General features: G+C 42.8%; 2 protein-coding genes across 2 annotated transcripts; one reads left to right on the top strand and one right to left on the bottom strand.

Moving 5' to 3' along the window:
- Window positions 1-7: 7 nt before the first annotated feature.
- On the top strand, window positions 8-8175 carry CPSF4 (cleavage and polyadenylation specific factor 4). Its single transcript, XM_033166567.1, has 8 exons — window positions 8-255; window positions 2664-2714; window positions 3314-3466; window positions 4635-4730; window positions 5098-5191; window positions 6257-6329; window positions 6808-6978; window positions 7822-8175. Exons 1-8 carry the CDS (start codon window positions 153-155, stop codon window positions 7888-7890), a joined length of 810 nt encoding a protein of 269 aa, XP_033022458.1. The 5' UTR covers window positions 8-152; the 3' UTR covers window positions 7891-8175.
- Window positions 8176-9324: 1149 nt separating this feature from the next.
- ATP5MF (ATP synthase membrane subunit f) lies at window positions 9325-13380 on the bottom strand. Its single transcript, XM_033166568.1, has 4 exons — window positions 13262-13380; window positions 11817-11924; window positions 10390-10506; window positions 9325-9494 (listed from the first exon to the last, which is right to left on the bottom strand). Exons 1-4 carry the CDS (start codon window positions 13275-13277, stop codon window positions 9466-9468), a joined length of 270 nt encoding a protein of 89 aa, XP_033022459.1. The 5' UTR covers window positions 13278-13380; the 3' UTR covers window positions 9325-9465.
- Between the last annotated feature and the right edge of the window lie 977 nt (window positions 13381-14357).

The following is a 14357-nucleotide window of genomic DNA, read 5'->3' as shown; positions in this document are numbered from 1 at the left end:
TCTTACTCGCGCGCGCACACAAGCGTTAGGCTCCTCACTCGCCCCGCCCTTTGGTTTTGCCTCAGTTTTCCCTCAGAGCCGAAAGCGCCTCGAGGGGAGCAGAGATACTTCGCTTCTTTACCCTTGAGCGCACAGCCGCCACAGCCGCCGCCATGCAGGAACTTATCGCCAGCGTGGATCACATCAAGTTCGACCTGGAGATCGCGGTGGAGCAGCAGCTCGGGGCGCAGCCGCTGCCCTTCCCGGGCATGGACAGTACGCGAGGGGGCGGCGGAGGGAGGGAGGTCAGGGAGGGCCGCGCAGGAAGAGGCAGACCCAGATTTCCCCCCCCCCCCACACACCTACTCTTCCCGGTGGAATTGAAGATGGAGGGAGAGGGGGCAGGCAGAGGCACACATTGCAATTATTATTATTATTATTATTATTATTCCCAATATACTGAATAGGGGCCTTTGAGGGAGGTGTTAACTTGCGGGACACGTCACGGAAGGGAGCCGGAGCAATCCTTGTCCCATGCGGATGTCGTATTATTTTTGCTGCTGCACCTAGGTTTTGAGGGTTTTTGTTTTGTTTTTTAAGCTCCTTTCAGAGTCTCGGTGGGATTTAAGTGTTATCTAAATAAATTATATCAGTCGTGTGGTTTACAATCCCACTAAAACACATTTTGGAATAACCCCCCCCCCATCCCTCCCTCCCCAGAAGTAACTTCTACTTTAAGGGGTAGGTCATGTTGAATTTGGCAGGGCTTCTTTTCTGTGAGTCACTGAAGAGAAGGCAGATGGATTAAAATAGGAATCAAATTTATTTAAAAGGGAAAATTGAACCTACTTATAACCCCAATGTAGGAAGAGCCCTGTTGGAGCAGGCGAAAGGTCCTGTGTAGTCTGGTTTCCTACATCCTGTAGCAGCCACCCAGATTCCACTGGAAAATCATCCAGTAGGGCATAAAGGCAACAGCTTTCTCTTCCTATTGTTCCGTAGAAAAGGACTCTCAGATACACTGACTCTTGATTCCAAAGGTTCCATGTAGCCATCATAACTATGTGGCGGCACTCTCAAGACTGGATTACTCAGTGTATTTTTGGTGGGTCTGTCCAGAAGCTCCAGCTGATGCAGAATAGAATGGCCAGACTGCTGACAGGACCACCTGGCCAACAACATGCAACATCATTACAGTATTTTAAAAATCTATGCTGGGCTGGCTGCCCATCTGCTGCTTAGCCAGGTTCATTGTCCTTGTATACATTTACAAAGCCCTGAAGAACTGAGGTCCAGAGTGCCTTCAGGACTGCCTGAGCACTTATATCCCACCTCATTCCTTCAGATCATCTGCAGGAGTGTTGTTAGCTGCCCGCCCTACCCTTGAGTTGGTGAGGCTCATTTGACATTGACACAAAATAGAGTCTCTAGGGTCATTGGTCCTGTGCAATACTCTGCTAGTAGAGCTTAAGCAGGTGCTTTCTGTTTCGACTTTTAAACACCAGCTGAGAATGTTCCACCAGGCTTACGCACGCAATTAAGAATACATATTTCCATAATTAGTTGATGAGTCTCTGATTCTAATTTTTGTGTGTTATGTACATGAAAAGCCCAACAGTTCCACACAGAATTGTAGAGTTGGAAGGGACCCTGAGGATCATCACCAATCCAACCCCCTGCAATGCAGGAATATGCAGTTGTCCCGTACGGGGATCGAACCTGCAACCTTGGTGTTATCAGTGCTACACTCTAGCCAACTGAGCTATCCATATAAACCACTTTGCTATTTTTAATGTTATAGGAGTATATAAAGCATATAAATAAATGACTAGTTGCTGTTGATAGTGCCCTCCATCAATCACACTTATGTCATACTTTGTGTTTTACTCTCTACTTAATAAAAGGGTGCATTGTATGGTTTTAATTTTGGCCTGTTGACTGATAAATTGATGATGGTGGTAGACTAGTGAGTAAAAGCAAAGATGCAGCTTTGTAGGATTAAAACGATATTTGAGAAGTCAGTTGCTAAAGTGCAAAGGAAATATTTTTTAAAAGGAAAAAAGTGGATCCATAAAATATTATAGTCAACAGCTGTAAAATTTCCATAAAACTGCACCAAAAAATGCCTTCAAAAATAATAACTTATTTTGTTGTTGTTTAGTCGTGTCCAACTCTTTGTGACCCCATGGTCACTTATTTACTTGCCCCCAAAGCTGCAGTAGGAAGCATAATAATAACAGCTAGCATTTATATAACACTTTAAAGAATTCAAAACAGGCAAGCTTTGGGTGAACAAAATAGGTTGCCAGCTTAGTACAAACCTCTCTTCATGGTGCATATGGGCTTGCAAGTTATCCAAAATGTTCTCAGGCTAAGGGAAGAAATGCTAGGAAAACCTTTTCTGGATTTCTACTTGTTACATAGCTATGAGAGGCTCAGGAACAGTGTGTTTCCCCAGCAGTTCCTGTCAGTGCTTTGACAGTTTGAATATGGACTTTAAAAAAAGAATATGAAATGTGTGCTCAGTCATAAATTCATTAGATGATACTGGGTAAATTTCCACCTGAAGACTTGAGTGAATAATTTGTATAGCGTTCTTCATTTTGATGATGTAATAACGCAACTGTTGAAACTACAGAGGTGTGGGTTATAGGGAGCTTCATTGTGAATCTCTTTTTCCACAGAATCGGGTGCAGCTGTCTGTGATTTTTTTTTAAAAGCGGCCTGTGGAAAAGGTAAGCCACAACTGCAAATTGCTGTGCTAGAAAAAGATGAACAGAGCCAATAAATAAACCAGTCCTTTATTGTGAATCAGTAGTTAGTCTTTTTGTTTATATACTGCATCAGTGTACGTAGCACTTGACAGAGAAACAAGGAAGTCTTGTTAGGTGTGTGGACATATGATGTACAAAACTTTGTAGAACTAAAGGGCCTCCAAGCAGACTATCAGTCCCTGGTACAACAAAACCACTTTTTTTACCCCATTGACTTACAAACTGAGTTATCGGAATAAAAATAATACATTAGGATCTTGTGGTTTCCAAGCTCCTATGATTTTTTGAGAATACATGATTTTCTATTCATGGACCCTCCTTTCATTTTGACATCTCTTGGTCATCCTATCTGCCTAGAAGACTCTTATCAGGGGAGAGGTTGTATCTACCATGTTAGTTCTGCATATATTATCTATGAACAAATATGATCTGTGAGCCAAACATGTTTCTATGACCTAAATGAAAATTGTAATAGACCTTCCTTGATGCTTTCTACCCATAATTCAGATGGGGTGTGTGTTAAAGAGCATTTCTTTTATCTCTTGTTTTCTGCACAATAGGAGGAATGTGTCCCTTCCGGCACATCAGTGGCGAAAAGACAGTGGTTTGCAAACACTGGCTACGAGGGTTATGCAAGAAGGGTGACCAGTGTGAATTCTTGCATGAATATGACATGACTAAGATGCCAGAGTGTTATTTTTACTCAAAATATGGTAAGAGGAAATATGGTATCTGCATGAGTTTTACTGGTACTGTGAAGGCTTGCCTTGTACAGAGGAAATCACTCAATACAAATAGACATTTATGAAGCACTTTAAAATGTTGAGGGTACTTCTCATATATTGTCTCAGCAATCCTTACAATAGCTCCATAAATTAAGGTCATTAGTACAATTCCATGAGGAGATGCTTGCCTAACAACACCCACTGATGACAGAAATTTGCAGCTTAGTGATGTATAAATTTTGATATTAGATTCTTGATACAGATTTTGCTGTAGCTGTTTTATTTATTTATTTATCCAATAGCACTTATTCTCTATATAGAATGTACCAATGAATAATTCGATTCTGGTGGTCCTGCACTGTGTAACTCTCATGCGTATCTCCCACATTGTGTAAACCACCGAATCACTGCATTCCATGCTTATCTGACCCTGGAGTATTTTTTGCAGCTAGTCGGAATGTTTTGCTAGGACAGTTTTAAGTTAGCACTGGAGTGTTACTACATTTGTAATTCCATATTTTGGTTGCCATACTGTACTTTACTAGGTCTCCATAGAGACATCAGGCTTGAGTTGTAGTTTGGGTCATGTGTAATCATACTGCTTCACACATTTTGGGGCCATGTATTGGGATTGGCAGTAACACAAGGGAATGAGATAAGTTACCTTGCAGTTCTCACTAATAGGAGCTGGTTTTTGAACTAAAACTTACTTGCAGTGAACAGTAGATTCTGTATCTTGTTATGTTGTCTGGTGCAATTTGCAATTTCTCTTCCCAAGTGTTTATAGGATGAAATAATCAAATATGTGTATAACCCTTGAGCACGGGCATATGGTCGTACATTGAGTAGTTCTGTTTGGAAATTTGCACTTTTACTTGTTATCATTGTTTCATGTGCTATGCTGTCTGTAATGTACTGTGAATTCCATAATTTTTATATGCCTTGTTTGTTTTGGGTTGCACTTGAAGTGAATAAATGACCCGAGTGACACCAACTTTGTTAGAAAGCCAAGATTCTTGTGATGGCAAAAGATATGCATTCAAGTTTTTCCTGATGCTATAGCATTGTTCTGGGAAAGCTGTTTGATCCTGATGCTGATGCACAATGCTCTTTCTTTCTTGGTTGGTCCAGTAAAGTGAGTGTTTGTCTACTGCAGGGGAATGCAGCAACAAGGAATGTCCATTCTTGCACATTGACCCAGAATCTAAGATCAAAGATTGCCCTTGGTATGACAGAGGTTTTTGTAAACATGGTATGTATACCTCATATTTCTGCTGCTGGCTGTGTAGCTTGCTAGCCTGCATCTGTGTTGACTTCCAACATTTATTTACTTTGCAACCATAATGTGAAGCAGTAACACCTTGCACCTTGGGAGGGTCCCATCCCTGATGTCTGGCATAAGAGTTGGCTGCTTAAGAACATGTCTTCATTTCTGGGAAATTTCTGTTTGTGGTAGTGTGAAAGTCTCTGAAAATGCACAATCCTTGCAGCTTGAAGGGTCAGAAATCACAGGTAGCCTTGGTTGGCTTGGCTTTGTGTGTATACAGCAAGCCTTGAGTATCCTGAATGTTTCCTGTGTTTGCATATAACAGGTATAACCACAAAATCTTTTATTGCAGGCCCCCTCTGTAGGCACAGACATACCCGACGTGTTATATGTGTGAATTATCTGGTAGGCTTCTGTCCAGAGGGTCCCACTTGCAAATTCATGCAGTGAGTATGCTCCAGGATTATTTCTGCTGTTTTTTGTTTCCCCTTTAACCTTCTACATCATAACTTCTATATCACACACTTGCATATATTAATTTCTTTGAAAGTTGCCCCAGGCTCATTCACAAGTGTCATCCACTATGCCCTCTGCCATTCAAATGTATCCTGGAAATATTTTAGGCTGGTTCTACGGTCAGAATATTCCTCAAATGAGTGATGAGAAAGTGCTGGACTCTTCTTTTTCAGGTTGAAGAAAACATTTTAAACCCATTTCTGAATAAGCTCCATAGTAGTAAGAGAGAAAGATATGGGAGATTTAGAAGCCAGAAAGTTAGGAAAGGTTGAGGAAAGAAAGTTCTGCAGAGCCCCATCAACGCCCTGCTTTCTGGAGCTAAGATATGATCCATATGGGAAGGGCCTCTTGTCCACTTGAACGTCTCAAAGCTTGGGCCTGCCTTCTGGAGCAGTTGGGAGGAGATCCAGTGTTGAATGAGGCCCTCCTCCACTGTAAGAAAACACATGGCAGTGAAATGGTCTTGGAAAATGATTATTGCATTTCACAAATATATTTCTTAACCTACTGAGGCTTGTGGCTTCCCAATAAGGCAGGCTTGCACAGAGTTAAGTTTTTGCTCAGGGTGAGTTTTGCTATCATACTTAAAAATGGGAAGATATTGTCAGGTTGACAGCATCCCAGATTTTTGACTTTCCCTAGCAGCATGGGGTACAGCTTGTTCCCACCAGTTGTCTCTAGGTGTTAGCCCTGTAAGCATCTCTCAATTTGGCTGGAGGAGAAAGTACTTCACGCTTCTTTAGCGTTGAGGGTGGGCTGTTCCACAAGCTGCTCTGGTTGTTGGTTTCTCCTTCCTGTACTAGTGCTGTATGTAGAAAATACTTTCTCATTGCTGTAGTTTCTTGTATCCAAGCAGCAAAATGTAACATGGAGAGGAATTATTTTCTGTTGCTCAGGACAGGTATGAACTCTGAAGCTGTAAGGGGGAGGTGTCAGTGGTTTGAGGGTCAATTTGATCTTTGTATGTTTCCTTAAATACTTTCTTTTTAAATTAGCCCTCGATTTGAACTTCCCATGGGAACCACAGAGCAACCACCACTGCCTCCACCAACACAGCCACAACAAAAGGTATGCAGTACCCCAGTTACATCTACAGACTTCTGCAGCATCTTCTAAATGCCAGAGTGTTAAGGTTGTTGAAATAGTCGAACACCAAACATACAGTTTATATCTGCTTCAGAGAATAGAAATAGCAAAGCACCATTGTGAAATCATTGTGAGGAACTTCTTTTTTTGTTTGAAGGGTATATCTTTTTATACACCATTGGTGTTCCATTCTGTAGTCAGGTACTGTGGGAATTTCTTGCTATCTGAAGGTTGGATGTTACATACTACATTTGTAGAAGCCTTGGCAAAAAGAAACATACTTAGGGGTAGTTGCATTTCAGTCATGGTTCAGGGCTATGGTACTTTGAATTTTAAGATGTTGAGAACATTTGGGTTAAGGATGTTGTCTTTTTGATTATCATGTCTGATACTTAAAGGCAGCAGTGAATATTTTTCTGAATTGATCATTCAATGTGTGGGCTGCTTTTTCCCCTCTCAGCAAAATAACAATCCACCACTACAGAGATCATCATCCCTCATCCAATTAACAAGTCAGAACTCTTCTCCCAACCAACAGAGGACCCCACAGGTCATTGGAGTTATGCAGTCTCAAAACAACAGCATGGGGAACAGGGGTCCTCGGCCATTGGAACAGGTCACCTGTTATAAGGTAAGCTGAAGCCTGCAGGTTGTAGGGGAAAGGATTGTCTGGGGAATCTTAAAACTCTGCACCCCAAATCCTGAGTTTTGAAAGTGAAATAAACTCAGTTGCATTTTATTTTCATACATCCAAGTGGAGAGTGTTGTTTCAGCCAACTTTAATTGCAGGGATAATCTAAAAAGGAATATGTAAGAGTATGAAGCAGCTAAGCAAGGGATAGGTATTGAATAAGGAAACTCCATCTCTGTCTTGGGAACCTGCTTACACCTTTGTGAAAACACCTTTGTTAATATGGCTACACCTCTGGAAGTTGTTGCACTGGAAGGCAACAAAGTTGAATTCCATAGTTCTCAAGTAAAAAACTTACCCAGATACGATTATCTGTCTCTCAAAATGTGTGTGACAGGACATGAAGATGGGCAAAGAACTCCCCTCTATCTATATCAGCAATGACAAATCTCTGCCTGATGGTCCTAATTTGCCCTGCCAGGCTGACTGGGCCAAGGCATGCCCACTTGTCAACTGATGTGGCTTTGAACAGTACCAAATTCAAGCTGTGGTTGCAAAGGAACACTTACAGCCATAGATTAAATTTAGTGCTGTTTAACATTTGGCATTTTACTGTTGTCACTGCTTTCAACAGGGATACCAACCACTTCCAAAAGCAGCACCACAGGGAAAGGCACCAATTCAAAGTTTCAGTCATATATAAACTATTGACTTCCAGCCTTGGGAGTACTTTAGGAAGAAAGATAGGTTTTGTGCTTATCATTTGCATTCATGCTAATGTTTTTATTCGAAGCTTTTAGCTTCCTGTATTTTAATAGCTTCATTTTTTTGTCTTCTCTCCAGTGTGGTGAAAAAGGACATTATGCCAACAGATGCACCAAAGGACATTTGGCATTCCTTAGTGGACAGTGAGCCAGCAGCACTTTTTTAAATATGAGGGCTGAACTATGCCTGAAACCACACTGAACTTGTTGAGCCATCTTTTTCCCCCATTGACTACATGAAAAGGACAGCCTACTGAGGACTACTTACCCACAACCTCTTTTTTGTATTTCCTCATTTGTTTTACCTTTTAGAACATAAGTGGTGCCTGCCTTTATTCAGACTGCCCAGCTGGGAAGCAGGCTGAAGAAAAGCTTAATACACAAGCCTTCTTCTGAAATAGAATATTTGGAATAGGCACTCCTTGTTCCAGTATCCTTGGCTTGGAAGTCTTTCATTTTTTCATCAGTCCTCGGCTATGGGTGGAAGGTGGGAATTCGCTCATGAGACGTCATGAGTTGCACAACTGTGCTGTGTTCTCCACATGCTTAAAATCTACACCAGTGCCTGCCTTGTAAAGTGTTTGGTCCAAGGGTTATTGGTATGTCACTTGGGAAGAATTTACTTAGCTACCTGCAGTTGTCTGCTGTTGTGGGAGGGGGAAGGAGTTGGCATTAGGTTGAAGTCCAGTAGAATGTCCTTGCCTCTGTAGACAAGATGAAGTCACAAAGCTACACAGCTCATGTCCCTTTAACTGATTGGTCAGAGTTGAAAAGCAAAGGTATTTAAGTTCATTATGCATTCATAGTTGGAAGTAGAGGGACACGTGTGTGTATAAACTCGTGTTACATGAAGATTATATGTACCTTTTCATAAGCACCTTTCCACAATCCTACCACAAAACTGTACTTTATTTTTGATGGTAGAATCTGCACTTTCTGAAATTTGTCATACATTTCTGACCCATTATCAAGAGTTCAGCTACAGTTGCCCAAACTACTATCTTTAAGCATTTATTTCCTATTTTTAAGGGCTATACTTTGATGTTAATTTATGAAGTGTGACTTTGGGGGACAGAAAAGGAACACATGTCTGGGAAGAATTAACTGAGGTCCTGCATGACAACATAATCAGGATATTTAATCGATTTTTAAAAGCTACCAAGTGCACAGTGTTATCTTGTAGATTAGTTTCAATTTTACTAAGGAATCTTCCTGCTGCAAAACAAGAGCATTAAATGTCCCTTAGAGAAACCAAAGGAAAGAAGCTATACTATTGAACTTTGATTCTGTTGCTAGGGCCAGATTGAGCCCACCTCTAAAATGCACACAGCTTCAGTCACCTGAACTGAATTACTCTGCAGACTTGAGTAAGTTCCAAGGATGTCATCTAGTCTCTAGATTTTGTTAATAGCACTGACTATGTCTAATGCTCTTTATTCCTTATCCTTACAACTTCAGGCAATTCTTCACTCATGGGCTGTGGTTAACAATCCCTTCAAGCACCAACTTAATGTACACCCCGCACCCACTGTAGGATAACTGTTTGTTTGTTACCTTGCAGTGATCAAATTAGTTCCATCAGTCACAATGAAAGTAAATATTTTATTATTGGTCACAGAATACACTGTTAAGTCTAGAAGGTAAGAGCCAATCTGCATTCAGTTGAAGCAAACTCACAACAAGTCACAGTATGGCAGCTTGTATTCTTCTGGTCCATCAAGCTTCAGTGATACTTCCTCCAGCGATCATGCTCTGAATAGCCAAAACAAACAGTTGCAGAGGCTTTTGTATATTTGTATATGGAAGTGCATTCTTCATTTAAAAGGTTTATCCCATATTTCCATGTGTGTTGAAAACAGCTTCTAGTTACCATGACAAAGCTAAACAATGACATACTGTATACTATCATTAATCAAATACCTGGGGAAAATAGGTTTTACCTAACGCCTGACAGCAGCATGGCATCCAATCAAACATTCAGTTTCCCAACAGTAAGCAGCTATATGCAGTTGGGAAATTTACAAATTTCCTATGAACACAACCTCCCCATTTCTCCAGCACAAGTAGCTATACTTAGGCCATGCAAGTTCAAATTAGGTATCCCAAGACACTTTAGTAGTTCCAAAAGGAAGAGTGAGAGTGCAACTGATGCAACCCACCATAGATCGGGGCATGAAGCATGAGCAGAAAATCAACAGAACACATACCTTTCCCTAAAAGCATTAAGAATTCTCTTCTCAAAGGATTTACAGTACAACTGCATCTTATGCAGGGAAGGCACATATATGCAAAAATTGATAATACTGGAGCCACCCATTAGGGTCCTTACATTTCCAGAGCCAGTGCACTGAGTGGGCCTTGTCCCCCAAGCAAGGCCATCACATCATGTTGGCTCTGGAAGCCTGAGGGTGGTCATGCAAGTTATTGTGGGAACCTGAGATGGCCCCACAGTATCTTGCTAGAGCATCCCAGAACCTGTGTGCTGAGCAGGGCTTGCCCAGTAAGCAAGGGAGGGAGGTTAAAAGATCTCTGCTTTGCATGCATTTATCATGTAAAGTTGAAATCGTGCAAGATAAATGTGCGAAAGATGTGACTGTACTGTATTTAATGCTGCTTTTTAGGTATACACAATGGAAGTTTTACTCACTTATATGGTCGAAGGTCCAGACGTAGCTCAAAACCACATAGCCAGTTAGCATCATGGCCAGGCCACCAATGCCTGGTTTCCTCACATCAATGTACTTTTTGACAAATCTGTCATAGCCTAGTGAAAAAGGAGCATAGTCTTAGCCATACAATATACAGATAGCAGAGGAACACCTAGTAGTGATAAGTGACAGCTACACTAAAAGGCTAACAGAATAAGAAGGCTAAAAGAAGAACTAAATAAGAAGGCTAAAAGAATAAGAAGGCTAAAAGAAGAAGTGTGCATGCACACGAAAGCTCATACCAAGAACAAACTCAGTTGGTCTCTAAGGTGCTACTGGAAAGAATTTCCTATTTTGTTTAGAATAAGGAAATGCAGTCTTAAGTCCAAGATCATCACCACTTTTGCAGCCTGCTGCTTATTCCATTGAACTCAGCGGCCTCAATGAGACCTACCTTTCTAGCTAGTGTAGTTAGGCTTATAGCCCAAGCAGGAAATTTATCAAAGATCAGGATTTTACAACAAGTCTGTACCATTTAGTTTATCTAGCTGAACAATTTAAAATGGCTACATTAAGACATATGCTTAAGAACAGAGGGAAAGGGACTGAGAACTCAGGTTAAAGCTGCAGCTCTGCAGAAGAACGAATGTTTGGCAAGAGGCCTTGCGTTCAATTCCTTCCTGTCCAAGTAGCTGGGCTGGGAAATAACCTGCTTGAGATGTTGCAGAGCTACTGCCAGCTCTACATGGGGTAACAGCCCTTGGGTTTTTGATTCATAAGCAGCCACTGCCTCTATATGTTTTTATGCTACTATTGATTTTGCTGTTTTTAGTATATGCTTGTTTTTTGTTTTTAACTGAAGGGTGGTGTACAAGTCCTTTAAATAAGTAGGAACGAAGTACAGAAACTGCCTGTTCAGGGTTGTGGTTCTGTGTGCATTTATTTCAGTGTGCCAATGAGCTCAGTGGAAGTTAGTTAAGAGTAGAAATGCAAAGGATCTGGCTGCAAGACTGAGGAGACGACTTGTGGCTCAATCCTATGTCTCTTCACTCTTATAATACCAAATTCAACAGAAATATACTCCCAAGTATGTATTTGGATGACACTGTGAATGCATCAAGTGGGATTAAAAATCTGAAGGTGGATCACAACTAGATTTTCAAACCCAATGAAGCCTTTATTTCATTAGCAAATTAAGAGTATTTCAATGGAAAGTGTGTGATCTGTTGTACACTGAATCCTGCCACTGTTTCTCAGGTATAACACTACTGGCATACACCTAATAGGAGACTTCTGAAACCCTGGCTATCTGCACAAAGAATGCCGGCGTTGAACAGATTAAACTAAATATTCAGCAAGACGATCATACGCATACGGTTACTGCCACAAATATATGCTCCACATCAGATGTTTCCCAGACACTCACCTCCACGGACACCCGTAACAATCCCAGCTGGGGTGTAATCTCGAGTTGCTAACCAGGCTGGCAACTGCCCCACTTTTACATCCAGCAGCCTCATATCTTTTACTGGAACTAACGAGAAAAAAACAAGAATATGAGGGTGGGTATCTGCTATAACTTACCCACCACCATTCCAAGGAGGAACAAGTGGTAACAATGTTTTCCCCCACACCTCCCTACAGAGGCGGCCACCGACATCTTCAAAAGATGAATAGGCAAATTCATGGAGGAGAAAGCTATTGATGGCTTTGAGCCATCACAGCTATGGTTCAGCCTCTACGGTTGGTGGCTATAAATGCTTCCCAATACCAAATACTGGAAACTGTAGGAAGGGAGAGTTGTTCCTGTGCTCAGGTCCTGCTTGCAGATTTCCCAACAGAGGCATCTGGTTGGCCACTGCGAGACCCGGATGCTGGCCTAGGTGGGCCATGATTCGTTAGATCAGACATGTCCAACCGGTCGCTGTGATCTACAGTCATACCTTGGGTTATGGCCGCTTCAGGTTGTGCGATTCTGGGTTACACACCGCACTGAACCCAGAAGTAACAGAACAGGTTACTTCTGGGTTTTGGCGCTCGCACATGTGCACAAACACTAAATCAGACTTTGCGCATGCGCAGAAGCGGTGAATTGCGAACGCGCCTCCCGCAGATTGCATTTGCAACCCAAGCGTCCACTGTACAGGGCCTATTTCCATGGACGTCACATGTTGATATTTTCTCCCTGCCGGTAGTGTGGGGGAAGGAGGTGGGCGGCCAATAGTGGCTTTATCGCTGTGTGTGATTGTCAGCGATTTCTTGTAACCCTCCTTAAAAAAAGCTCAACAACTCCCCCCCCCTTAAAAAAAATGCTCAACATCCCTGGGCAACCCTCCCCCTAAAAAGCTCAACAACTCTTTCCACCCACCCCATGTACGCTCCTCCTCCCTCCAATGACAATGGGTTTAAAATTCCCAGTAATTTTTTTTAAAAAAACCTGCCAGTTTTTTAAATACTGGGAGTAGATCGCAGTCTCTTGGGAGTTGGACGTGCCCGCGCTAGGTTATTCTTGGGGGGGACGGGCGTTCGAAGCTTTGCCTGCCGAACTTCTGCCTGACCCTGACACAATGCAAAGGAGAGCTGTTGTGTCATATTTCAGTTGGGAGGCAACAAAGAGAAAGGTGGGGGGGGGGGGAGAGAGAAACGGCGTCCTCAAGGGCGAACCCCAGCAATCAGGAGCAGCGGCCTTGGCGTTTATACCCAGGGCTGCATTGAGAAGGGCGTCGCTTTCTCAGAAGGCGCTCCCTTCTCCTTCCAAAGAACAGTGCGGAGCGCGGGGCGCTTCTTATCCGAGAAATGGGGGCAAGCACCGCCCAAGCCCTGACAGGAGCCAGGTCACCTTGGCGTCTCCCTCCCTCAAAAAGCGCTTACCGGGTCGGTCCGCCATCTTGAAGCTGCCGCAGCGTCTCCCTGCTCTTCTCGCAAGGGCTGCCGGGAGAAGGTTGCGCGCGCGGGGGCTCGTGGGAAAAGAAGGTCGCCCTCTCCTTGGGCGGTGTAATGGGCGGGCCTAGCGAGGTGGGAGAAGGGGAAGGGCTGGGCGGAGCTAGTTTGGGCGGGAAAGAGAAGCCAAGGGATTGGATAAGAGCTGGACGTTCTTCTCACAGGTGTCTTTAGCGACCATCCTTTGGCGCGCGCATACTTGAGGGGCGAGATCCACTGAAGGCAGTGGGATTTGTTTCCTGAATAAACAGGCATAGGGCTTGTGCTGCCTGTCAATCACTTCATATTCCGCTTTTTTTCTTTCCTGAAGGGGAGCCAGAATGGCTTTTCAGCTGAAAAATACCCCAGTCAAGGAAAACACACACAAATGCAAAACAACAACAAAACAAGCCCAGAAACAATAAGCTTCCGCATAGAAAATACTCCCTTAATAAATGACTTAGACGAAATGTTTGTCCAAGCCACAATGAATTACTGTAATGAGATTTGCTTTTGAAACTGACTCCACACACAAATACTTTTTTTTTTAATTATTAAGGTTTTAACAACTATTTTTCGTTACTGGTTGCTTCATTTCTGCTGACTTTTGCTTGTTTTAACCTTTCAAAAGCCACCCTAATTACAACAAAAGATGGGGGGATATATTAAAATAATATTGCTGTTCTATATTTCTCCTTTTAATATAAATCTCTCAAGTTGTGTAGCATAAAACTGCAAACATCGTATCACGATGCATTCTAAAACAATCACTAATCCAAAATATAAAAGCAAAAAAAAGGCACCTCACCTTAGGGGCGGAGCAAGGGCGGGGTGTTGGGGGCGGTCCGCCCTGGGTGCTGCCACCCTGGAGGTGGGGAGACACTCGGCGCGCCCCCGCAACGCCCAAGCTGAGCCCAGCCGCCGGGAAAAAGCATGCGTCAACGGCTTGCTCACAAACCTGCTGGCGTGTGCTTTCCTTTTTCTGGCTGGAGCGAAGGCAAGGGGCGGGCCAGGGAGGGGTGTCACGCCTTCCTGGCCTGCCCCTTCC

This window comes from Lacerta agilis, chromosome 13 (genome assembly GCF_009819535.1).
Source record: "Lacerta agilis isolate rLacAgi1 chromosome 13, rLacAgi1.pri, whole genome shotgun sequence".
Taxonomy (NCBI): domain Eukaryota; kingdom Metazoa; phylum Chordata; class Lepidosauria; order Squamata; family Lacertidae; genus Lacerta; species Lacerta agilis.
Note: the sequence above shows the minus strand (reverse complement) of the source record. Positions and strands in the feature narration are given on the sequence as shown.

Coding starts and splice junctions, on each gene's coding strand:
- CPSF4 (XM_033166567.1), top strand. CDS start 153: ATGCAGGAACTTATCGCCAGCGTGGATCACATCAAGTTCGACCTGGAG. Junction 4,731..5,097: donor CAGAGGTTTTTGTAAACATG/GTATGTATACCT, acceptor CTTTTATTGCAG/GCCCCCTCTGTAGGCACAGA. Junction 6,330..6,807: donor CAACACAGCCACAACAAAAG/GTATGCAGTACC, acceptor TTCCCCTCTCAG/CAAAATAACAATCCACCACT.
- ATP5MF (XM_033166568.1), bottom strand. Junction 10,507..11,816: donor TGTTACGGGTGTCCGTGGAG/GTGAGTGTCTGG, acceptor CTTTTTCACTAG/GCTATGACAGATTTGTCAAA. Junction 9,495..10,389: donor CTGGACCTTCGACCATATAA/GTGAGTAAAACT, acceptor TTGGCTATTCAG/AGCATGATCGCTGGAGGAAG.